General features: G+C 36.8%; 1 protein-coding gene across 6 annotated transcripts in view; it reads right to left on the reverse strand.

Moving 5' to 3' along the window:
- Positions 1 to 27,635, reverse strand: part of TNFRSF19 (TNF receptor superfamily member 19) — a 116,381-nt gene that overhangs the window by 10,913 nt on the left and 77,833 nt on the right. For all 6 annotated transcript variants that reach the window (XM_034758748.1, XM_034758752.1, XM_034758751.1 and 3 more), the window contains 2 exons: positions 1,605 to 1,769; positions 385 to 510 (listed from right to left, as the gene is read on the reverse strand). In XM_034758748.1, coding sequence (XP_034614639.1) covers positions 385 to 510; positions 1,605 to 1,769 — 291 coding nt within the window. The remainder of the gene's footprint in view (positions 1 to 384; positions 511 to 1,604; positions 1,770 to 27,635) is intronic.

Here is a 27,635-nt window from a genome sequence, read left to right on the forward strand (position 1 = left end):
ACAGACCTGCAGAAGAGTTCCGTGTAAGCTCGAAAGCTTGTTTATTTCACCAACAGAAGTTGGTCCAATAAAAAATATTACCTCACCCACCTTGTCTCTCACATGTCTGAACTGGCAGATTATTTACATGAAGGATCAACTGACCCAAAACAATAAAACAAAACCTACCTCAACAGCTTCTGGAAAATTCTAGGCCTATAATGAGAAGGCCACTTTCTTTTAACACTTACAATCAATCCTAACCTTAAGAAAGACTTATAATGTCCTACCATAACTAGGAAACCAACCAAAGCAACTCAACTGCTAGATGAAAGCTCAGCATTCCATGTGTTCCTGATGTTTAGACTTCTCATTTCCATAAGGCCTTATGGAGACCTAACTTACCACATGTCTGTGATGCAGCTCGTTGACACTGACAACATGTTCTGTGAGCATATTCATTAAGCCGGGGTCTATCAAAACACGACAGTTCAGAACCATTGTAATGAATATCCTGTGATCTCACAGACCCTTTGAGTAAAATTGAAGAGAAAATGTATCAGTATGCTCTATTTGTTTTTGTTCACAATTTTTTATACTTATGGAGTATTTGCACATTATAGTTCACAAAATGTTCACGTTTCTAGTTTCATAGATTTTAGACCAGAAGGGCACCTTATGATCATGTGGTCTGATCTCTTGCATAACACAGGCCATTGTATTCTTGCACTGAGCCCAAGAAATTGTGGTTCAACTAGAATCTCTTCTAGAAAGACATCTGATCTTGATTTAAAGACTTCAAGTGATTAAGAATACATCACTTTCCTTAGTAAGATCTTCCAATGGTTAATTACCTTTACTAGTAAAAATGTATGCAGTATTTTCCATTTGAATATTTTTAGCTTCAGCCACTGGATATTTATTTTGTCTTTATTTGCTAGATTACAGAGCCCTCTACTATAAGCAATCTCTACCCAATGTAGTTACTTATGGACCATGGTGAAGTCACCTTTTAAATTTCACTACAGTAAGTTTAACAGATTGAACTCCTTAAAACTCATTATAAGATCAGCCCTCAAATAATTCTGACAGCTCTTCTATGAACCTTCTCCAATTTTTCAATGAGTGGCCTCACCAATACCATATACAGAGGTAATATCTCCCTACTCCTACCTGATATTTCCTCTTTATACATCTAAGAATCATTTAAAGTCATTTTTATCTTAATTAAAGATATTTTTAAAATGAGGGCAAAATATCATGCTTTAAGTTTGCTCTCATTTTAATTTTAATGTTAATTTTAAGCAATCTGAAAATATGGATGAAATGTTGACAAAATTATTAATTAAAAACATAGCTGATTAAGGCATTTCATTCATCTTGAATATGTCTATAAATATGGGTAAATCCTTAGTGACAAACTTGGGATTTTTTCTTCAATAGTATAGTAATATTAGTACTGAAATTTTAAAGCGACAAGTCTCTCATTGTACATTTTGTACTATTTTAAACAGGCTTACATTCACACCATATTGCCAAAGGCTTGACCCTGCAAAGGGATCTGTTGTACTGCACAATCTTGTTACTCTTAAAACAAACAAACAAATAAATAGTTGGAAACTCACAGCTTTGCTTCTTCTCCATAAACTGTCTCTTACAGTAAATAACACAGAGGATGAGAAGAGCTAAGAGCACTGTGGCCAGCGCACTGCATATAACAGCTGCTAGAGCAGTATCCCGAGGACTGGAAGCAGTTGATGGGATCTTCACAAGATTCACTTTGATAGTACCTAAAATATAATTAAGCACATAGGTAAGGCATGCTGTGTGGACAGTTTAGGTATATGGAAAATCCAAGAAATATAACTAGAACAGGCTCTTAGCACAGAAAAAAAAAAAAAGACTTTCCATTTGCTAATGTATCAACAGCAAAGTTGCATAACTAATATTAATATAGCTTATCCTCAGTTATGTTACTTACTCTCAATTTCGCTGCCCGGTGCAGACACTTATAAAATAGCACAATCGGTTAAATGGGCATATAATGAATTGTAGCCGCATACATATAGACACCCTGGTTGTCAGGGAGGATTGAACCAGGACCTTTAGCACCAAAACACAGGCCTTTTCTACTTGAGCTACAGGAAAATTTGTCTAGCTTTGAGAAAGTAGCTAATTGTATAGTTAAAGGGACCACCCACTAGCAGGAGTTACAGTCACACAGTAGGCCATTTTTTTCATGCTCCCCTGTTAAGGAATCTTGTTGTCAGTTAGAGGTCCACAGGAATTCAAGTCCATTAGAAGCATCATTTTGTCCTAAACTTGGTTGCATATACACACAGACACCAAGTCTGTCAGAAGGATCAAACTCCGGATTTTCAACTGTGATGGGACTTTATGTACACATAGTGATGGTTTGTTATACACAGATGACAACTCTTATAGCCACCATACAGCCACAATTTCTGCCATCCTTTTGGTTTGGGGGAAAATGACTATTTTTACATGGCAAAGAAAATAGGAGTTGACTAGTGTCAAAGAGGTCCAATTGCAGTTATGGGAGGTATCTTATATATTGAGGATGTGCCAATTATTGTTTTCATTTTTTATTAAATGCTTTCTTATAACTGCTTAAAAAAGCTTTCTTACAGTGAGTGGCTCAGTTCAGATCAGCTTATCAGTTTCAGTGCACACTGGAATCTACATTAATTCCATAAACTTTCATGAGGAAAAAAACAGACCTTTGAGCTTTTATCTGACTGCAAGTTTTTAGAAAGCCCAACAAACCACATTTTATTAACTTATGAAAACATGTAGAATATGCCTAGTCCTGAAAACATCCTTGGTTAAAACTGAAAGACTATAATTTCCTGAGAAATGATCCATAGTAATAATTTTCAGTTGGGAGATCAAGGCCTGCCAGAATACGATAAAATCACTAATCAAGTCTTACATGTAATAGGTTGTTATCCTAAGTTTGCAACATGATAATAAGAGAGAACAGGATCCTTAGATTGTTTGAACTATCAAAGCATATTACTTTTAAAATACATTTTTCTAGACCAAGGCCTGATCTACACTTAAAAGTTAGGTCAACATAGCTCTGGTACTCAGGGGTGTGAGTTTTTCATACCCCTGAGCACCATAGTTATGCCAATCTAACCCTCAGGAGTAAATATGGCTAGTTCAATGGAAATTGCTTCTGCCAACCAAGCTACTGCTGCTTAAGAAGGTGGATTATCTACCCCTTCCATCACTGTAGGAAGCATCTACACGGCATATCAATGTAGCACCTGTAGTGTAGACATGGCCTGAGTATAGTATTTCCAATGTACACATCAGTAGGGTTTCTGGACACCAAGTATTTAAAAAAAAAAATCCCAGACCCTCTTAGACCAGTCATATTAACAATTGTATTGGCCACAAAACAAATTGGTATTACTATTAAATATTATGTTCATTCTGACCAACTGCAAGTCTGCAGAGAACATGCTTTTTGACTAAGAAAGCATTGACCTCTAGGCAAATGGTTAATCGCAAGTTTTAAAAATTCCTTAAGGAGTGATCATTTCCTTGGGGCTTCAGGAGACTTGTAGCGAGTGCTATGTCAGGGAAGGAGAGGGGATTTGGCCAGAGTGAAGAGGGGATCAGCTCAGGTGTCCTGGAACAGAGGTAAGGCTTTTAGTGGAGGATTAGCTATTGAAAGTCTGGAAATTAATTGTTTTAATATAATTACAACATTCTAGTAGGCCTTGAGGCTGCATTAGGAGCTGCAAGTATGAATCTGTGTACTCATGCAAAGTCTCACTATAATCAGTGGGGCTCTGCAGAGGAACAGGGTCCATGCTAGGGGATCCCTATGCAAGCTAGGGTATAAGATAAAATGTGGGTCTTTCTTGTACCACTGTGTCTTGCCAAAAGATAACAGTTTTTTTTTTAAAGTGATGTCTCAAAACTCATGTCTATGAAGATGTTAAAGGAATACTACTCCATGAATTTTCCATGCTTACTGATTGTATATGTTGAAACTTTTTCCTTGTACTGAAATCACATTATTTTTTATTATTATGGCACATGGTCTACCTATTGTTTAGATTTCAGATGATAGGATAAAGGCATTTCCCTTCATTAGTTTAGAGCAGGGTTACAGAATGTTAGGAACCATTAGGATAATAAGACAGAAAATATCATAATACTACTATATAAATCCATGGTACACCCACATCTTGAATACTGTGTGCAAAAATGATATATTAGAAATGGAAAAGGTACAGAGAAGGGCAACAAAAATGATTACGGGTATGGAACAGCTTTCATATGAGGAGAGATTAAAAAGATAGGGACTATTCATCATGGAAAAGAGATGACTAAGTGGGGATATGATAAAATCATGAACGGTGTGGAGAAAGTGAATTAGGAAGTGTTATTTAGCCTTTCACATGACACAGGAACCAGGGGTCACCCAATGAAATTAATAGGCAGCAGGTTTAAAACAAAAGGAAGTACTTCTTCACACAACATACAGTTAATCTGTGGAATTCATTGCTGGGGAATGTTGTGAAGACCAAAACTATACCTGTATTCCATAAAGAATTAGATAAATTCATGGAGAACAAGTCCATCAATGTCTATTAGCCAAGATGGTCAAGGATGTGACCCTATCCTCTGATTGCTTTGTTCTGTTCATTCCCTCTGAAGCATCTAGCATTGGCCACTGTCAGAAGACAGGATACTGGGCTAGATGGACCATTGGTCTGACCCAATATGGCCATTCTTATGTACTTACACACTTATTTGAGACCCACAAACTTATTGGCCCAGATTAAGTGAACCACTGAAGCATGTGATTACCTTTAAGTTATAGGACTTAAGTACATGCTTAAATGTTTTCTGGGATAGAGATGAATTTAATCACATGCTTAAAATTAAGCACATACTTAAGTGCTTTGCTGAACTGGTGCCAATATGCTGTTAAAAAACAATAACCGGGGGAGGGGGAGGGAAGACCCTACAGTGAGATTCTGGAAAGAACACAATGTTGTACATTGTTAAAAATAAACTTTAAAAAGGCACTTTATTTCAGAAAAAAAATATTGCATTTAGTTTTCAAACTCTGAGTTCCAGTATATTCTAGGACAGGGATCAGCAACCTTTGGCACGCGGCTTGCCAGGGTAAGCCCCCTGGCGGGCCGGGCTGGTTTGTTTACATGCTGCGTCCACAGGTTCGGCTGATCGCGGCTCCTACTGGCCGTGGTTTGCCACTCCAGGCCAATGGGGGCTGCGGGAAGCAGTGTGGGCCGAGGGATGTCAGCACCAAGGGTACTAAGTTTCAGAATTCTATGCAATGTATTCCATTAGTCAGATACATATTGAGTCAAATCATTGTTAACTAGTAGGAATTGTATTGATTAAAACAATGTTAATTATGGCTTCATTTAGAGCAAAATGGCACAGTGCGTGATGTGCTACATCTTAATGTTTAGGTTAAAACCCTGCATAGACTAGAGATAAAAATGAATTCAAATATCTTAGCCCACATATTAGAATAATAAGGGTGTTGCTGATCAAGACAGAAACATTAGAATGACTATAAATAGAAGTTTCCACTTTAGCTGTCCATTCTATATTTGGTTCAAATGAGTGCTAATAACTTTAGTTTGAAAAGAATTCAATTTGCAAATGTTTAAAACATGAGTATGCTCATTTAAAAGGAGAACAAACAAAACAAACAACACCCCTCCAAGCTCTCCTGCCCTACTCTCCACCATACAGAAAAAACACAAAATTGATAAGACATTACAAGTACAATAAAGAGATAACATCTTTGGAAAAAAGAAATAATCCTGATCATATTTCTGAATCTTCCCACAAATAAAAGATTGACTGCTTTCTCCTGATTTTTGAGTAAGAGGTAAGAAACGTTATTAAACATGACCAGAGACTGTGGTAAACACTGGAAAGACTGTCTCCTAACATCTGCAAAAGGACAGCCATTTGCGTGCATGGACTAGATCCAAAAGTTCATCATGTCAAACCACATTTTTCAAATATGCTCCAACTGCTGACTTTGAAGCATTTTGTTTCCAAGTTGGTGCCCCACACAGTTTTTCAAAGAAATGTATCAAGAACCCTTGGGGGTGGAGGGTGGAAATACAATTATACACATATTGATCATTTGTTGAGAAATCTTGCAATACTTGTTTATAAATAGAAAGCTTTAGAACTTAATTTCTTCTTTTTCAAGCCCACTTCTACCACAATACATATTTTTAAATGACTCCAATTGTTGACAGAGTCAGTGTACTGATAGGAAACAGCATCTTCTTGGGTGCCATTTGAATATTAAAAGATTTTTTTAAAAGGCTTTATATACTTAACCCTACCTAAACTGAAATAGGACACAAAAATATGCCTTTCCACATGTAAATCTGGAACATCCAGAAAAATCCAGTGGCAAAGAGAATATATAATTGTTAATGTGGGTATAATGTTGGCAGCAATGACTTGTTTGGGATTTTTTGTTTCTAGGAGCTCATTTTGCATCTTCTGACATCTGAGGACGTTTACTGCCCATCTATTTTTTTCAAGGATCACCATATTTCCTTCATTTTGTTGCAGGGCTGCCATCCCTTGAATCAAAGTCATGTCATGTTTGCACAAGGACTTGGCAGGATGCCATGCAGAGCAGAACAAGTTATTTTTTTTACTTCATATTTGGGTTTGATTTGTACTTTGGGCCAAATTCTTTTCCCAAAACTTTTTTATGAACAAGGATTGAATATTTTCAACAAGGATGGTTTTCTGTTCAGATCCAAATATGAACAATAGCCTTAAAGCTTATGTAAATCCTTTCCAAAATGTATTCAAGGTATCCAATAACTTCTTCCTTTGAAAAGCTTGTGAATCTTACTCTATTTCTTGTACTCTGATATTAGGAAATTTATGTTTACTAGTGTTTAGTTTAACTATTTAAAATATTGACTGTATTAGAATAGGTTGAATATTAACCATTTAAAATTTGGCTGCAGCCAAGATAGAAATCAGAGGATCACACTCCACACTCAAATTTCAGAATATTCACCTTTTCCTTGAATTCTCTATTTCATAGTAGGATAACAGATTCAGATCCTGTACTTCAAAGTTCTAATTTCATAGAGGTCTGTATGCCCATATATATTTCTACAATGCATGCTTGTATTATCATGTGTGTGCAGACTAATAAGATTCAAAGTTCTTACAAAACAATAGATTGAAAAGCCTTCAGAAATCACAAATATTTATTTTGGTTGATAAAAATGTACACATTTGTTACGGTTTTAATTAGAAAAGATTTTTCTGCAAAAACAAAAGGATACAGTATAAGCTAACTAGAACGGTACATGATAGATGGGCCTGATTCTGTATTCCTTACTTGAGTAATCCTCATACAAAATCAAGAGGGTTGCTTGCATCAGAGGGCTAGATTGGCAACTTGATGTGCCAGCCCTTTCCTGACACAGCTATTTCCTCCTTTGTACTGGCTCAACTGTACTGGCTGGCATATGGAAGGGAGGGATGGAACCAAAGCTTGCATGGACACATAGGATGGCTCATGAATGAGCCCAGAAAGATTACTCATAAGAGTTGCAAAACTGCAGCTCAACATTGTTACTGCAAAGGGTTGCAACAATTAGATTATTAACTATCACTAATGTTCTATGCAGTACTCATCATGCAAAGAGGCAAACATACTTTGAAAAGGGACCTGTGCTTTTATTGTATTGCTTTAAACATTTTTTGCAACCACTGAAGATAGTAAAGGTGTTGTTTAGTTTCCTCACTTCTGTCTATTAACAGGATATTTGCTTTAATACACTACACTTTCTTGAAAGTAATGGTTTACTCTTAATTTTTGTCCACTCTCCATCTAGATAGCTTTGTACAACAGCTATTTTATTGTATCTATAAATATGACTGATGAATCTGAATGTCAGCTGTAGCTATGGCCTTTTGCCTCCCCAGATTTTTTTTGTCTTTATTGACTCAGATCAAAATGAAACTCTTGTGGTGTTCAAATAATTTAGCTCCTACAGAAAGCTGGAATTTCCCTGCCAAAACATTCCATCGCTGATAATTGGATTCAGTACAATTATTGAGCAAACAGGTCCTCCCTCTTCTTGGGCAGCATCTGAATTAAGATTTCTTTCCATGCTAGCTGAAATTCTCCAGATAGGCAAAACTAGATTATTTGTAAGATTAGACTAATTAAAAAAGAATGATCAAAATAATCCTGTATGAGGCATTTAATTTTTTAAGACAAAAGTTAGACAGTGTGAGGAACGATCACATGAAAATTCAAGAGATAGATCAGTTACTTCTGAGTTAAGAGAATAAAGCAAATATAGGATACATGAATCCAGCAAGTTTCAGATTTATCTTCACATGAATTTGAATGTAAGAATAAACACAAACACATAAAATGGCTGCTACCATATAACACGTCCCTATTGATCTCAGACATGCATGTACCTGTTCCTCCTTTGGTTGCCAAATTTTTTACTTTTTATCTTGTGGATTCAGAGGCCTGAGAGCTGATGAATCTAAGGAAGAATAGTAAAAGGCCAATATGGCTCTACCAGGAACTTTTTAATGGCCTGAAAATCAATAAGGAATTATAAAAAAAGTTGAAACGTAGACAAATTGCTAAGGAGGATGTCATAAATATAAAGGGAAGGGTAACCACCTTTCTGTATATAGTATTATAAAATCCCGCCTGGCCAGAGGCACAAAATCCTTTTACTTGTAAAGGGTTAAGAAGCTCAGGTAGTTAGCTGGCACCTGACCAAAAGGACCAATAAGGGGACAAGATACTTTCAAATCTGGGAAGGGGAAAAGGCTTTGTTATGTCTGTTCTTTGTCTGTCTGTTCTGTGTGCTTGCCGGAGACAGATCAAGAAAGCAAGCAATCCAACTCCATTAGTATTAGTAAGTACTAGCGAAGGAATGCATTAGCTTACTTTTATTTTGGCTTGTGATTTCCTTTGTCTAAGAGGGTGGTTTATACCTGGTTTGGTAACTTTAAAGTTTTGCCTAGAGGGAAGATCCTCTGTGTTCTTGAGTCTTTTGTTATTCTGTAAAGTACTTACCATCCCGATTTTACAGAGGTAATTCTTTTACCTTTTCTTTAATTAAAATTCTTCTTTTAAGAACCTGATTGATTTTTCATTGTTTTAAGATCCAAGGGTTTGGGTCTATGTTCATCTGTACCAATTAGTGAGGATATTATTCTCAAGCCTGCCCAGGAAAAGGGGTGTAGGAGCTTGGGGGGATATTTGGGGAAGGTAGGGCTCCAAGTGACCCTCCCTAAATGTTTGTTTAAATCACTTGGTGGTGGCAGCGTTACCTAATCCAAGGTACAAGGAAGGATTTGTGCCTTGGGAAGTTTTTAACCTAAACTGGTAGAAATAAGCTTAGGGGGTCTTCATGCAGGTCCCCACGTCTGTACCCTAAAATTCAGAGTGGGGAGGGAACCCTGACAGAGGAGTACAAAATAATAGCACAAGCATATAGAAACAAAATCAGAAAGCCTAAAGCACAAAGTGAGTTTCATTTAGCAAGGGACATCAAAAGCAATAAGAATAGGTTCTTTAAATACATTAGGAGCAAGAGAAAGATGAAGGAAAGTATAGGTCCTCTACTTAGTGGGGAAGGAGAGCTAATAACTGATTACATCAAGAAAGCAGAGGTGTTTAATGCCTATTTTGCTTCAGTCTTCAATAATAAGGTTAATGGTGACCAGATACTCAACACAATATTACTGTAATCAAGGAGCAATCACAGAACCATTAACAATTAGCTTTGAGAACTCGTGGAGGATGGGTGAAGACCCAGAAGACTGAAGGGCAAACACTGAACCTATCTTTAAAAATGAGAACAAAGAGGACTCAGGGAATTGTAGACCAGTCAGAGTAACTTCAATACCTGGAAAGAACAAATTATTAAAAAAAAAAAAAAAAAAAACCCAAAAACCCAACCCCCCTCCCCAATTTGTAAGGACCTGGAGGATAATAGAGTTTTAAGGAATAGCCAGCATGGATTTGTCAAGAACAAATGATGCCAAATCAATCTGATTTCTTTCTTTGACAGGGTTACTGCACAAGTGGATAGGGAGGAGGCAGTATATGTGATAAATCTTGATTTTAGTAAGCCTTTGAAACAGTCCCACATGACATTCTTATAAGCAAACTAGAGAAATATGGTGTAGATGAAATAACTATAAAGTGGGGCATAATTTGTTGAGCGACTGTATTCAATGAGTAGTTCTCAATGGTTTGCTGTCAAACTGGGAGGGAATTATCTAGCAAGGTCCCGCAGGGATCAATCCTGGGTCTGATACTATTCAATATTTTCATTAATGATTTGGATAATGGAGTGGAGAGTAGGCTTATAAAATCTGCAGGTGACACCAAGCTCGTAGGGGTTGCAAGCACTTTGGAAGACAGAATTAAAATTCAAAGCAACCTTGACAAATTGGAGAATTGGTCTGAAATCAAATGCACAACTTCAAAATGGAGAATAAATGGCTAGGTGGTAGTATTGCTGAAAAGGATTTGGGGATTATAGTGGATAATAAATTGAATGAAGCAACAGAGGGTCCTGTGGCACCTTTGAGACTAACAGAAGTATTGGGAGCATAAGCTTTCGTGGGTAAGAACCTCACTTCTTCAGATGCAAGTAATGGAAATCTCTAGAGGCAGGTATATATCAGTGTGGAGATAACGAGGTTAGTTCAATCAGGGAGGGTGAGGTGCTCTGCTAGCAGTTGAGGTGTGAACACCAAGGGAGGAGAAACTGTTTCTGTAGTTGGATAGCCATTCACAGTCTTTGTTTAATCCTGATCTGATGGTGTCAAATTTGCAAATGAACTGGAGCTCAGCAGTTTCTCATAAATTGAATGAGAGTCAACAATGTTATGCAGCTGTGAAAAGGCTGATATTATTCTGGGGTTTATTAAGAAGAGTGTAGTATATAAGACATGGGAGGTAATTATCTCGCAGAACTCGGGACTGGTGAGGCCTGACCTGGAGTACTGTGTCCAATTTTGAGCACCACACTTTAGGAAAGATGTAGACAATTGGAGAGAGTCCAGAGGAGACCAACAAAAGTGATAAAAAGGTTCATAAAACCTGACGTATGAAGAAAGGTTTAAAACTGGGCATGTTTAATCTTGAGAAAAGAAGACTGAAGGGAAACCTGATAACAGTGTTCAAATAAGTTAATGGCTCTTATAAAGAAGAGGTGATCAATTGTTCTCCATGTCCATTGAAGGTAGGACAAGCAGTAATGTGCAGTAAAAGAGATTTAGGTTAGATATTACAAAAAACTAACTAAATATAAGGGTATTTAAGCTCTGGAGTAGGATTCCAAAGGAGGCTGTGGAATCCCCATAATAGGAGGTTATTAAAAGCAGGTTGGACAAACACCTGCCAGGGATGGTATAGATTTGTTTGGTCCTGCACAGCACAGGGGGCTGGACTTGATATTACTTCTCAAGGTCTCTTCCAGGCCTATATTTCTATGGGCTGGTCCACACTAAGCCCCCAGTTCGAACTAAGATACGCAACTTCAGCTACGTGAATACCATAGCTGAAGTCGAAGTATCTTAGTTCGAACTTAAAGGTACTTACCGCGGGTCCAATCTTCAGGACACAAAATAGGGCTCACCTGTTTATGCAAGCTTACTCATGGTATTGACTACTAAAGAAAGAGCTCTGCTTTTATTATATATTCTTTACAGTAAGAAGCTAATAATGCAAACAGTTTAAGCTTAATATACATAATCAGAATATCGTATCAATAGAGATTAAAAAACTAAGTAATCCACACAACAGTCCACTAAAGTAGTTAAGCATTATCTTCACTTTACAGCTCAAGAAACTGAGGCAGAGAAGTGAAGTGACTAACCCTATACCAGACAGTGAATCAGCGTCAGAGCTGACATTTGAAATCAGTATTTTCTGGCTCCCTATTTGTCACATTAATACCTATCCCTTTTTGTCCCTTTCTACTTTACACCATGTTAGCAATATTGGGACTCTGACTGCCAATGGCATTTTAAACAGCAAGTCTAGCAGAAACATAGACTGATTCATTGTTGTTCCACCTCTTGTGCAGTCACCAATACCATATTGATTGGCATAATTCTGCATTCAGTTTGCAGTGGTATAAATGATGATAAATTGGACCTACTGTGCTTAAAAAGCCAGTTGCAGCTGTCAACTCAACCGGGCTGAGACTGCCCATATTACTAATACAGGTGGAGATGAACTGATATTATCAATGGTTGAAAATGTTTCATAGATTCATAGATTCTAGGACTGGAAGGGACCTCGAGAGGGCATCGAGTCCAGTCCCCTGCCCTCATGGCAGGACCAAATACTGTCTAGACCATCCCTGATAGACATTTATCTAACCTACTCTTAAATATCTCCAGAGATGGAGATTCCACAACCTCCCTAGGCAGTTTATTCCAGTGTTTAACCACCCTGAAAGTTAGGAACTTTTTCCTAATGTCCAACCTAGACCTCCCTTGCTGCAGTTTAAGCCCATTGCTTCTTGTTCTATCCTTAGAGGCTAAGGTGAACAAGTTTTCTCCCTCCTCCTTATGACACCCTTTTAGATACCTGAAAACTGCTATCATGTCCCCTCTCAGTCTTCTCTTTTCCAAACTAAACAAACCCAATTCTTTCAGCCTTCCTTCATAGGTCATGTTCTCAAGACCTTTAATCATTCTTGTTGCTCTTCTCTGGACCCTTTCCAATTTATCCACATCTTTCTTGAAATGCGGTGCCCAGAACTGGACACAATACTCCAGCTGAGGCCTAACCAGAGCAGAGTAGAGCGGAAGAATGACTTCTCGTGTCTTGCTCACAACACACCTGTTAATACATCCCAGAATCACATTTGCTTTTTTTTGCAACAGCATCACACTGTTGACCCATATTTAGCTTGTGGTCCACTATAACTCCTAGATCCCTTTCTGCCATACTCCTTCCTAGACAATCTCTTCCCATTCTGTATGTGTGAAACTGATTTTTTCTTCCTAAGTGGAGCACTTTGCATTTGTCTTTGTTAAACTTCATCCTGTGTAACTCAGACCATTTCTCCAATTTGTCCAGATCATTTTGAATTATGACCCTGTCCTCCAAAGCACTTGCAATCCCTCCCAGTTTGGTATCATCCGCAAACTTAATAAGCGTACTTTCTATGCCAATAACTAAGTCGTTATGAAGATATTGAACAGAGTCGGTCCCAAAACAGACCCCTGGGGAACCCCACTCGTTATGCCTTTCCAGCAGGATTGGGAACCATTAATAACAACTCTCTGAGTACGGTTATCCAGCCAGTTATGCACCCACCTTATAGTAGCCCCATCTAAATTGTATTTGCCTAGTTTATCGATAAGAATATCATGCGAGACCGTATCAAATGTCTTACTAAAGTCTAGGTATACCACATCCACAGCTTCTCCCTTATCCGCAAGACTCGTTATCCTATCAAAGAAAGCTATCAGATTGGTTTGACACGATTTGTTCTTTACAAATCCATGCTGGCTGTTCCCTATCACCTTACCACCTTCCAAGTGTTTGCAGATGATTTCCTTAACTACTTGCTCCATTATCTTCCCTGGCACAGAAGTTAAACTAACTGGGCTGTAGTTTCCTGGGTTGTTTTTATTTCCCTTTTTATAGATGGGCACTATATTTGCCCTTTTCCAGTCTTCTGGAATCTCTCCCGTCTCCCATGATTTTCCAAAGATAATAGCTAGAGGCTCAGATACCTCCTGTATTAGCTCCTTGAGTATTCTAGATGCATTTCATCAGGCCCTGGTGACTTGCCGGCATCTAACTTTTCTAAGTGATTTTTAACTTGTTCTTTTTTTATTTTATCTGCTAAACCTACCCCTTATCTGCTAAACCTACCCCTTAATTTCCTTAATTTCCTTATTGTAAATGAGGCCTTTATATGTGGTTGGTTAAAACTAATACTCTCAGGCTAACCATAGAATTGAAAAATTATATCACAATCTTTTCAATGAGTCAAAGTTCTGAAATTAGGAATTGTTAAAAAAAACTGCACACATCCTTAACTACTGCATTCTGACCAGATATTTTTCCAGATAACCCCAAATAAAACACTACACATCAAAATTCTACTGAAAAAAATCTCTCTAATTTATTGCGATTCATGGTATAGTTAAATCTGATCAACGTGAAAGCCAAACTAAATAATAAGCATGTAGAGCCAATACCAGCAATCCGTTTTTTTTAAATGACTTTTAGCTAGTGTAAGATTGCTCACAAATTAAAAACAAATACTGTATTTTACAATCAAAGCAATTGCATTCATGAATGAATATGAATTCTGTAGGTGGATTGAAGGGTAAGATAGGTTAATAAGTAATCATACAAGAAAGAACACAGGCACTGATACTTATTCAATACAGGTCAATCATTGGCCTCTTCTCTGTAACTGAGGAATTTCAAGTTCATTTAAAGCTAGTGTAATTGAGTCAACCATCTCCACCATTAAAGAGCAATGATTAAGTTAAATTTCTTGCAGACACACAGTACCTAAAACAAACATTCAGAGTGCCTCTGGCAAGGAGGAATACTAATTATAATATGAGATGAAAGGTGGCACAAGTCACTACTAGAAACAGAAACAGGTAAGCTATTTAGAAGAAATTATTGAAATTCTCATACTTGGTAGTTAAATAGAGCATTTCATTTTGTAACTGTATTCACTTGTTTCAAGATTCAAAACTAAAATATTTGCATGCTGCTATATTTTTATATATGAACATAAATTAGAAATGCATACTGTAATTACAAAGTCCTGCTGTATGCCAAAGAAATTCTTAACCAAAGAAAAGAATGAACTTCCTAAAATGGGCTTTTATATAGCAAAAATAAAATTATATAGAGAGGCTTTCAAAGTATATTTGGTCACACACAGCTCTATTTATTTATTTAAACAATACATGGTTTTAAAAATGGATATTTAAAGATTCAGTGCATAGTGAGGCTTCTAGACTTCAGTCCCAAGAATTTAAAAGGAATCATAAAAGAAACACGTCATTAAGGCCCCAAACATCTGTGGGGAAGGATACACAAGCTCAAAAATAGTTTTGTATTTCAAACTGAAGTTTCCACTGGGATTAGCAGACAGGATTGCCAGCTGGGAGTTAGAACAAAGATATGAAACTTGGGCTCCTGCCCTATACATTACCGACTCGCTTTAACCTTTTGAATGCCAGACAAGCCCCATCAATAGCAGGAGAATCTTGTACTGGACATTCGTGAAGCAAACAGAATGCAACTCAATTTTTTTAAGATTAGTTGACATTTCAATTTTGGTGTGTAACACAATCTATACATTTATTATATTATACATATGTTATTTCTGAGTAAATATTTCTTGTTAAATACTTTCAAATGGATTTGCTTAGAAGTTCTGTGTTCTTTATTAAATAAGTTCATGGATAAACACATTAGGAAGACAGATAAAAGAGGATTACAAGTAATCAGTATCAGTTTCATACAGGCAATGCTTAGCAATGCAGTTCAATTTACTGAAATATTTTCAGCTTATGTTTATAGAATTTGCTTAAAATCGAATTAAGCTATTATCATGTACATTTAATATACATACATCTTTTCCTATCATTCCTGATTACTTTGATTTATGTATATAAACAAATACTTTATAAAACAGCATCTTCTCTTTCCTAACTTATTTCAGGATTTTACAGTTTCTACTATGGAAGCAACTGATGTCACATATACTAGATCAGAAAATCACTGAATGATTATAGTATCCTTTTTTCTAACAAATACCTTGACATTAGTAATAACAGGGAAAGGAAACTTTACAATAATTTTACAGACTTTTCATATTAAAATATTTCTGGTAGTACCTTGCAGATAGATAGTAGCTTAAAATTATGAGATTTAAAAAAAAGAATAAATTATGGGTCTTTTTATTTGTCTTTTGGTTTTTGAGCTGTTAGTGTTCAAATTTTCTAACTTTTCTCCAAACCCATATGGGCTAAAAATGTATCTTAAAAAAGGCATTTAATTATAGACTCCAGAAGATAAAGTTTTACGAACATCACCAAATAATGTGAGACTCATGAAAAAATTTGAATTTACAATATTATATACATTGTTTTTAACAACAACAACTACAACCACCACTCCCAGAAGCTACTGACAGCATCTTTATTAAGTCTTTCAAAAGTCAAACAGTTAAATAAAAAACAAAAACAAAACAAAACTCTCAGTCCTTGCAATCCTAGCACGGGCTGAAGAGCTGGAAGCCACACAGGCACCTTTATGTCTTTGTCTGCAGAAACTCACAGTGTTCCCAACTCTCAAGATTTTGCCATGAGTCTCATGATAATTATTGTTTTCCTTAAAGCCTCAGCTCCTGGAGTCAAGTGATATGTAATGTTTTCAGCCTTATTCTTAAAGAAAAAGTGAGTTTCTAGCCCTCATGGCTATGGAGAAAGCTTCAAAATGTGATCTTTAAAGGCTCAAAAAGCAGAAGATAAATAAAAAGAACATCAGATCTATTATTTTATATAATCTCATGATTTTAAAGCCAATCTCATTATTTTTGATGACCCTGACTTATAATTTTTGAACATTTGGGGTTGGCAATACTGAGAAAGAGACTTCAAACCCACCTATATTACAACTATGTAAAGTGCTTTGAATTTATTTGATAAAAGGTGCAATACATGTACATGTACAGTATATTCTCCACTGAAGAGAATGAGGCTCCCTGGCTTAAATGCATGGGTGAAGATAATGCCTTGAGAACCCTTGCATGACCTAAACTGATGGCCATTGCATCACCTATACAATGAAAGCAAACCACAAATGATGAGAAGGAAAGGTAAACTGCAGTTGTTACCAAATGATTCTTGCAAAATACTCCAGAGGAGGAAAAAATTCATTCCTTAAAAAAAAAAAAGAAAAAAAAAAAAAAAGCTAATCTGCCATGAGGAAAAATTCCTTCACAACTCCAGACATAAAGTCCTGTATAATGCTATGCATTTAAGAAAGGGTTGATGTGCTCTATCATCTAACCATCAAACAATCCTAACAGGTGTTCAACCCAACAAACCCAATTCAGCCAAATCTAGATAACACTAGAATTTAAAGGATGGGAATAGAGTGACTGGAAAAGTCTGGTTGCCAGCAAGAAAGCAGCTCCTCCCCTATCAACAGCTTACTATGGCCTCAGGCACATCTGCAGAGGTCAATCAGCATAACCGGTGGGATTCAAACACACCAGTTCTGGAAAAGTCAGGATTCTGACAGAATCCCATTTGTGTTAAATCACAGGATTACAGAAACTAGACATGGAAAAGAGCTATTAGGTCTCTTGCCTGGATGGAAGAGGGCACTGGGGCAGGATCACAGTAAAACATGATTTCTGAGGAAAGAGGAATGTTAAAATTAAAAAGGTGCTTTTTGATTGTTGCTTTTATTGATTTGCAAACAAAGAAGTAATATTTTGGGATATTAAGTGATCAGATGTTTTATAAATACAAAAACCTCTTTATGCTACAATTTTCTAAGCCATATTTCAGTCCAGAATGAACTTCCACAGTTGAAATCTAAAACCCTTGAAAAATAAGGGGGATATAATGGAAATGCTGATACAGCCCTAATTATGGCCGTGTGTAAGGAATCAGTCTAATAAATCTTGTTTTGCTAAGAATCACATATGTAATTACTACATGTGGTGAAAATGCAGGGTTTTTCAATTTCCTTGAAAAACAAAACAGGAAGGCGGGAGAGTGGAAGCACATCCTTCAGTAGATTGTACAGAAAGGAGAACTACAAAGAAAAATTCACAAAGACCATATTTTGGTTGGCTCTGTATCTGCTTAATTCAATTGGCAAGGTCTAGTCTACTGAATTATAAATTTAGCTGGCATGTACCACTACAGTCTTGTACTTTCATTTTAAGGACATTTTACAATATTTTAATAATGATGATTCTAAAATTTCAACATTTAAATGACACGTAATGAAAAAAGCAAAAAGCATGCACTCTAGTGCAGACCTGCTCCGAAGTTACACTCTCCATTTCAACAGGATATTCTCCCCCCCTCCCCTCCCCGCCCTCCGATACTTGTCTGTGGCCATGCAGATGGATCTGGCTGCAATCTAGTCATTAAAAATCTTCTGATATATGTTCTAATATAAGAGCTTGGCCATATCCAGGCACCTACAGAAAATTAGGAATGGAAAATCCTGTTGTCCATCCTCTTGGTTATGCAGGATTGATCCATACGATACAGGGTTATTCAATAAAGCACAGTAAGTAATTAAGCACTACAGATTCCTTTTGGAAACTATTTCTGTCCAACAGATATTACTTTTAGAAATGCATCCCTGATACTCCACTTAAGTTTTCATTTGTTTCATTATTCATACCCATACTCATGGGCTGTTCTAGCCTCTTTCCCTCTCTACTGGCGAGATTTTCTATTCTCACTGGCATAGGTAGAAGGAAACATCTTGCTTGCTCTCTCCTTTCTCCCTGCCCTATTTTTGATACACTGAGCATCAGTCGCGCTGGACCCCTGACAGCCTTTTAAAGAGATGAGATCAGCAGACCTAGGTCGGAGTTACTGCTGAGTCTTGCTGCACCTGTAGTGGACGAGGGTGAGGGGAAGGGAAAGACAGAGCTACCCAAAGAAAACCTTGAATGGATTATTTGGGAAGAAGCAGAAAGCCTGGTTATCGCCCCAGTCATCTACTCTACCCTAACTTACTACAAAGGAATACAGCAGTAAGTAAGGAGCTAGGACTGGTTGGGTGCTCAGATAAGCATTTAAACTGAAATACTAAATCTCATAGCACCTTCACTACTTCACATCTAAAACTTTACTTTCAAGTCACTCCAGACATTCAATTCTTCCTGAATGACATCACGTTCATTTTTTATTTTTCAGGAGTAAATCTAAAGTATACAATATTTTATTATATGGTGTCTTATTCTTTCATGAACAGATAGGAGCATTGTCTTTTGAGTTTAATCTTTAGAGAGCTCTCTTGAGTACTGTTTGGATGACAGACTCAAGTAGTGCAGGTGAATGATTTTGTTACTCTAACAATTTGTCTAGGGTGGACAATTGCAATATGTTAGAACATGATCTTGAGAAGTCCTGGTAATTAATGTGACGTTAAATATGACTTAGCGCTCCGTATTGACAGGGTCTTTTGTTTTTAACTCTACGATGAATGAAAGTCATGGGATTCATGTCACTTTGAGCACTTCTGAAAATCCAACCAGACAGTCCATCTGCACTGAGGATGGGATTCTCCTAAACACTCAGCATAGGCCTAACTCTGCTCCTATGGACATCAATGAAAGCAGAGATAGGTCAATGCTGAGATCTTTTAAAAATCCTATCCTCTGAGTTCAACATCGAGTTATTCATCATCGCTGCTCAGGGCATGTACTAACTGATCATTTAGACGTGGCAAGTTGGGGTGTAAATCTACAGTGCTCCAGTGTGCTGTGCACCAACTGTTTGTGTGGACCCTGCTGCCACGCACCGTAAGTTCCCTAGTGCACGATGATGTACTTCTATTTCACAATATATCGATGTGCACTAGGGAATTTTTAGTGCATAGCAGCAGAGTTCACATGGACTCTGACAATATGTGGCAAACTGGAGTGCAATAGATTTACACCCCAGCATATTGCACACTAGCTGATCATTTAGACAAGCCCTCAGTGTTGTAACTTAATATAATTTTACAGTGTGGACAAGCCCTCATTAGACACATACATGAGCACAAAATCCCTCTATCCCAAAGTACTTTTATTTGTGTACATGAGCCTATATATCTAGAAGGCTGTGTATTTGACGCTCACTCAGCAAAATAAGTTGTTTGTGTACAAATAAAAGTCAATAGGCTAGATATGTACTAATATGCATAAAAGCAGAGACACTGCTTATTCCTCTAAAGGTACGTCTACACCTACAGTGGCATACAGAGTACAGACACAGCATGCCCAGCTAGGATGGGTATAAAGAGCAGAGTAGATGGTAAGGCACAGCTTAGGCAGGTAGAGTGCCCTACATGCCGGAACCCTAAGATATATATTTTACACAGCTCTCTAAATGCCCAAGCCGTGCCTCCCACATCCATACTGCAACTTTCAGCCGTGTAATGTCCCACTGTCTCCCTGCTGCAATGAAAGGCTCTAGCAGCTGGGAAAGGCTCTACTGGGGGGAGGCAGCATGCTTCAAGAAACTTGTTAAAACTGATGAAGATATTCAGATAACTAAAAGTGAATAGATTCAAATGAAAAGGACTTATAACTCAGAGTAGAAGCCAGATCCTGCAAACTCTTATTCTCATGAGTTTTCATTAATCAAGTGGGTTGCCCCATTGATTTTAATGGCACCTACTCACACAAATATCAGTTTTCAGCCTTGGGCTTTTTTATTAGAGCTGGTCTGAAATTTTCTGAGGGAAAATATTTCTTTTGGAAAATCCTAATTTATCAACATCAGAACATTCTGTAGGAATGTTTCAATTTTGACAAAATTCAGACAGGAACTTGGCTTATGGGGAGCCAGGATGGTCTCCAATTCCAGGCTTGCGACTCCTCAGCAGCCCACGCTTCCATGGTCCCCAGTTTCAGACCAGCCTGCCAAGCACATTGCCAAGGAGACGGCTCCCTGGATTACCCACAGAGTTGTGGAAATATTTTAGAAAAGGTTGAACCAAAATGTCATTTCAACTTTTTCAAATGAAATTTTGTAATTCCCATTCTGTAGGAATTTTCAGGATTTAAATTTTTGTTGGGTTTTGGAACTAAATTTAAAAAAATGCCTCAGAAAAGGAATTCCAGTTTCTGGACAGCTTTTTGTTATCTATAGTCTGTCTTAAATGATAAGTAATCTAAGTCCAAGTTACTGGGCACGCGTGTGCGAAAAAATATATCACAGTGATAACCCTGGTCTAGGTCAGAGATTGTAGAAAATTATGGAAAGTTATAAAATATGCAATAATTCTTCAAAAAATTTCCTGATTTTGAAAAATATTTACACATTTACAACACATAGCAATGGTCACTCCCCTACTGCCTGATCAGTGGAAAATTGAAGAGAAAAAGTCATTACCCTCTGCCTGTTGCTTTTTTGTTTGAGGGAGCAGGCACCTGAAGCAAATCAGAAAGGTAAACTAAGGGAGAGGAGAGACCAGCTGGATTTAAATCAGATAACAGGCCAGAGGCACACCAGTCCTTCTTGAAGCCAAGACAATTAAATAATTTAGAATTTCTAGGTCAAGCTATTTTTGATCTATGATGAGTAAAAGAAATAAAACAGTCAAAAAGCTTTATAGGAGGTGAAAAACAATTTTTATATCACTGAAATATCTTGCCAAATTTGTCTCAGACTTCCTGAAAATGTTTTACTTTGCCATCAGGTCACATATGGAAAAATATTGGATGGGTTGATTTCATTTTGGCAAAAGTTGGGATGGCAGGGTGGGGTGTGTGTCTTTTAAAATCACTTTTATAATAGAAAGCTAGTCTCTTCATAATAAACTAATGCTAAGGTCTAATGAATATGTTAATGAAATGGTGCTATGAGTTCCCCTCTCTGGTAACAATAAGTCTTTGTGAAAGGCTTATAGAAGTTGCAGCTTCTTTCTATCACAATTCTCTATGTGATGGCAAGGAGGGCTATGAAAAGAGGATGGTGGTGATATAATCTCAAATAAGGAACAAAACTGAAAAAAATGGACATACAAATTGCAATAAACCTGAAATAATTTCACCCTTTATATACTTTCGGCATCTATTTCACAGATTGAAGCATTAACTGGTCAGCAACTAACTACACATTTTTGCATAAAGTCCTACTGATAACTTTTCTGATCTCGACTTGACTTTTTTAAATGTCAGCTTTACTCTTAAACAAACGTAAAAGCTCAGTACATTACTTGATATTTGACAAAAACATTCATTTGGAGGCTGATAAAATTCAAACCACAAAATTCTGAAATGTTAAAAGAAAATGAGACCATAGGAAAGGAAATACCATTATATAAACAGAGGGAATATTATGGAATTGCATGTCATCCAAACTATACCCTCAAGTTAAAACACTATAAATATGCTTGATGAAAGAGAATCAATGGGGAAAAAAACAGAAAAAGTTTGACATGAAAGGAAATTCCCTCCATGTCTAGTGGGAAAAGAAGACTCTTACAGAGCAGACAGCCAGCAAGCATCTTCCTTTTTAAAGATTATTTTAAAAAATATTTATTTTGTGATCCTGTAATTTTTCCACTTAGGCTGTAACTTACAGTTTTGATCGTTACCCTTTTTGCTGCTGCCTGAGCAGTCGCTGATCAGATGTTACATTTCTTGCATATCTTAAACTACCATTACTTCAAACAAGAGTTTGCAAGATCTCATCCTTATGTCCCAATATTGCACAAATTTATGCACCTGAGTAAATTTATGTCAAATTTTCCCCTTCCTATACTAGTTGCACTCGTTGCCTTCTAACCCTGTGGAGGAAAGGCAGACTACGAAGATTTTCCCCTTAAATAGTGCTGTCCATTGGAGGAACTCAGAATACTTCATAAACATTGGCCCAGATTTGCAGTTATTTAGGTGTCTAATTCCTATTGATATCATTGGGAGTTAGGTGTATCAATAATTTTGAGGGTCTGGGTCACTAAGCCTCCACATTCATGTGTGACAGCATTATTCTAGGGCTGTCAAGTGATTAAAAAAATTAATCACGATTAATTGTGTAATTAAAAAAATTAATCGTGATTAATCGTGCTGTTAAACAATAATAGAATACCATTTATTTAAATATTTTTGGATGTTTTCTACATTTTCAAATATATTTATTTCAATTACAGCACAGAATACAAAGTGTACAGTGCCCACTTTGTGTTTATTTTTGATTATAAATATTTGCACTGTAAAAAACAAAAGAAAGAGTATATTTTAATTCACCTAATACAAGTACTGTAGTGAAATCTCTTTATCATGAAATTTGAACTTACAAATGTAGAATTATGTAGAAAAAATAACGGCATTCAAAAATAAAAAATGTGTAACTTTAGAGCCTACAAGTCCACTCAGTCCTACTTCAGCCAATAGCTCAGACAAACAAGTTTGGTTACAATTTGCAGGAGATAATGCTGTCTGCTTCTTCTTTACAATGTCACCTGAAAGTGAGAACAGGAGTTTGCATGGCACTATTGTAGCCTGCATCAGAAGACATTTATGTGCCAGATGCACTAAAGATTCATATGTCCCTTCGTGCTTCAACCACCATTCCAGAGGACATGCATCCATGCTCATGATGGGTTCTGCTTGATAATGATCCAAAGCAGAGCAGACTGATGCATGTTCATTTTCATCTTCTGAGTCAGATGCTACCAGCAGAAGGTTGATTTTCTTTTTTGGTGGTTCGTGTTATGTAGTTTCCGCATCTGAGTGTTGCTCTTTTAAGACTTCTGAAAGCAAGCTCCACACCTCGTCCGTCTCAGATTTTGGATGGCACTTCATATTCTTAAACCTTGGGTCGAGTGCTGTAGCTACTGTTAGAAATCTCACATTGGTACCTTCTTTGCATTTTGTCAAATCTGCTGTGAAAATGTTCTTAAAACGAACACGTGCTGGGTCATCATCCAAGACTGTTATAACATGAAATGTATGGCAGAATGCGGATAAAACAGAAGAGACGACATACAATTCTCCCCCCAAGGAGTTCAGTCATAAATTTAATTACCGCATTATTTTTTTAACAAGCATCATCAGCATGGAAGCATGACCTCTGGAATGGTGGCCGAAGCAGGAAGGGGCATACGAATGTTTAGTATATCCGGCACATAATTACCTTGCAACGCTGGCTAGAAAAGTGCCATGCCAACGCCTGTTCTCACTTTCAGGTGACATTGTAAGTAAGAAGCAGGCAGCACTATCTCCTGTAAATGTAAATAAACTTGTTTTTCTTAGCGATTGGCTGAACAAGAAGTAGGACTGAGTGTACTTGTAGGCTCTAAAGTTTTACATTGTTTTGTTTTTGAGTGCAGTTATGTAATAAAAAAATCTACATTTGTAAGTTACACATCATGATAGAGATTGCACTACAGTACTTGTATGAGGAGAATTGAAAAATACTATTTCTTTTATCATTTTTACAGTGCAAATAATTTTTTTAATCGCAGATTTTTTGAGTTAATTGCATGAGTTAACTGCGATTAATCGACAGCCTTACATAATACCTGTTTTACAGATGGGGCAACTGATATATAGAAAAGTTACATGGTGTGGACAAGATCAACAAAAAGTCTCAAGAGCCTATAATAATAATAATACCATTTAGCTCCTGTAGAGCACTTTTCATTAGTAAATCAGTATCATTATTCCCATTTTAGAGGTGAGGAAACTGAGGCACAGGGACGTTAAGTGATTTGCCCAAGGCCACCTAGTAGATGGATTATGGATTCTGTTCTCACTGAGAACAGTGAGAACAGTGAGAACAGAATCCATAATTCCTGAGAACAGAATCCATAATTCCCGACTCCAGCCATGTGCTTTAGCCACATGACTATTTTTCCCTTTAGAAATGAACTATTAGGGCCAGGATTTTTAAAAACTGGGTTACTTAAAGCAAGGTTCCTAATTACATATTTTGATACCTAAATAAAATTGACCTCGTTTCCAAAAGTGCTGAACACTTGGCATGTCCCACCAAAATCAACTAAAATACTGAGTGTTCAGAAGTTCTGAAAAATCAGACCACTTATTTGGGTACCTGAAAATAGTCTTAGAACTTAGAGGCACAAAATGTATTTGGGGTGTGTGTGTGTAAAATGCTTTAGGGGAAAAAAACATGCTGCGCACATTTTACACACAGCAATGAATAACTAGCAAAGTTGATTCCTCCAGGCATATCAGGTCCCCAGATGGTGCTGTGCATTTGACTCTAGATGGTGTTGTGCATTTTGATGGATTTATTAAGCTTTTAAAGCATTATACAAAGTTGTTGCCATCTGTACATTAATCCATTAATTGCTATGATGTGGTGTGCAAATTTAAATTGTAAGCATCAACCACAATCACAGTTTTGCTTTTGCTTTTATTACAATGGATTGTTGACTCTGTTTGAATCAATGCCTTACTGTTTTTAATATTTAGTGAGAATTGCATTTTTTTATTGGTATATGCACTTATGCGGCAAGAGGGGCAACAAGTACTACAGACACAAGGAAGGGGGGGTGTGATGAAATAAGTTTGAGAACCACTGATCTATGATGATTTAGCTTGACATCAACTTGGGTGTTTAAATGAAATAACTTGTTGTCACAGTGCATAGTACGTGGAGTTTCGTATTACAAATTTATTTAACCCCTCCCCCCCAGAAATATTGGTTATTTCAAAAAGAGGATTCCATATTTTTTACCTCTAATAGTAGTTCTAGACTTGAAGAGGATAAATAACTCTACAGGATTGCAGGGTTCAGTTTGTTTCCTCACACACCTTGGAAACAGTCAAAGAAGTTGCTTAAATGAAATCTCTGTAGAAACCACCCCTCGTACTATCGAGAAATTATCAATGCTTGACACACACATTGTTTAGTTTGACATTATGACCCTCTCTATATATTTACATACGTAAAAGAGGCATAAATCTACCGGCACAAAGAAATTTAACACTTCCATTCTTAATTAAAAAATGGTTCCTACACTCTAGTTGCGCTAGATATTTATCAGAAGTGCAAACGCATGAACATTTAGAAACCAGGAGAAAACTAACATGCTATACTAAAAATGAAAAGTGAACTTAGAAATAAAGCTCAGTGGAGGTGGTCAAAATGCAAAAGATATTAATTAGGGTATAAAACATTTCAGTAGGATAAAATTAGACATCAGCACATCAGCATTGTAATACATTAATTATCATCTTAAAAACCTATTTATTTGTCTTCTACATGGAGTGCTCTGTGGTTTGACTCTCACTTCTTACCCTTAGAAGCTTACCATATCTGCAGATCAACAGAACTCAGATCAAAAATCAAATACAAGTGTTTATGTTTTGCATTTATAACACTCAGTGGTGTACCTGCTTAAGGTTTCATTTACTTTAACTCTTTAACTCTTTGTGTTTTTATGTATGATGTATATCTGTTTCATACAGAAAAATAAATGTTTTTTAAATTGAAATTTAGGCTTAGCCTTTGGAACCATTCTGGTGAGTATTTCTAAACATGTCCAAATTACAATCACAAATTATTAAAACAAAAAAACGGATCTTCAAACGTGTGCACACAAACCCTGGTGACTTTGTGTGCCTGCTGTAGAAGGTCAAAACTGGTTTAGTGTTATCCAAACGGCACAAATGCCAGAAATTTATTCCAGAATTGGTTTAAAGTAGAAAAATGAAATTAAGTATATCAGGCCTCACACATACAATAGAGCATGATAAGGATGATAAGTAGAGCTCCACGGATTTCAATAGAGGTCCACCAGCAGATATCTCACTGCAGGATCAGGTTCACACAGTTCAAATGTCATAAGCAGTGCTGCGCTTCACAACCTTGCCTGGCATAAGACAGTGAACCTATCAAAAGTTAAATTTCTTTATACTATCTTTTGCTCAATTAATTTCATTACGGAACATGCATTACCAGTATATATTTGATCCCACTCCTACACAGTTATATATTAAATTCTTCCCCATATTAATCTTTGCTCCTTATTGTCCACATTCATTCTGGATTAAGAAAAAAAGTAAAGAGAAAGTTCCACAAGTTCCGAAGTTGAGATAGAGTAAATGTGCTTAAAAGAGTCTTCCATTCTGAAAGTTTCCACTGGTTTGGGAGATATTCCCTATACTTAAAATGAGTACTGCCACTGGAACCAGTAATATCTCTAAAAAAGAAAATTTACATAAAACAATTGAATATATACAAAAATTAGTGCCTCTTTTAGGTTTAACTGTATACATCCAATACATGTAATACTACAATATTCAGTTGTAGACACTTCCACCACTGTGAATTATTCAACAAAACATTTCTGATTCACTGAAGCAAAAGATGCAATTGTCCTGGAACCTGCAGATGCTAGCTTCTCAAGCTTGATTCAGAGTTGGGTTTCATCTCAACCTTCCCCTGCTTTCTTAAAGATGCGGGGAGAGGCTACTACAGAGAATGAAGCAGAACTTCTTAGGAGCAGGAAAAAGTGCCCAGAAATGTGGCTCTCTTAATACAGCAATCACCGAACAGTGACTAAATAGCAACTTCATTCTGAGTACAATTGTGAGATGTTTTAAGCAGGAGTTTCCTGTGCACTGCAGAAAGTCTTCCTGGAAGTTAAACAATTCTAGACATGCTCCAAAGGGAGTGGAGTTATGCTGTATACCCATAACTGACAGTTCTGGTTCTGTCTCCTGATCTGAACAGTAGAAAGAGAACCATCTGTAGGACAAGTCAAGATGGCTAAGGAAGACAAGCAATTTTCTTCTTAAATTAAGCTTTGATTTGACTGTATCTTTTGGTTTATTGCATTTGTTGGTTTATTGCTAATAACTAATCCAAAG

Source organism: Trachemys scripta, chromosome 1 (genome assembly GCF_013100865.1).
Source record: "Trachemys scripta elegans isolate TJP31775 chromosome 1, CAS_Tse_1.0, whole genome shotgun sequence".
Classification (NCBI taxonomy): Eukaryota; Metazoa; Chordata; order Testudines; family Emydidae; genus Trachemys; species Trachemys scripta.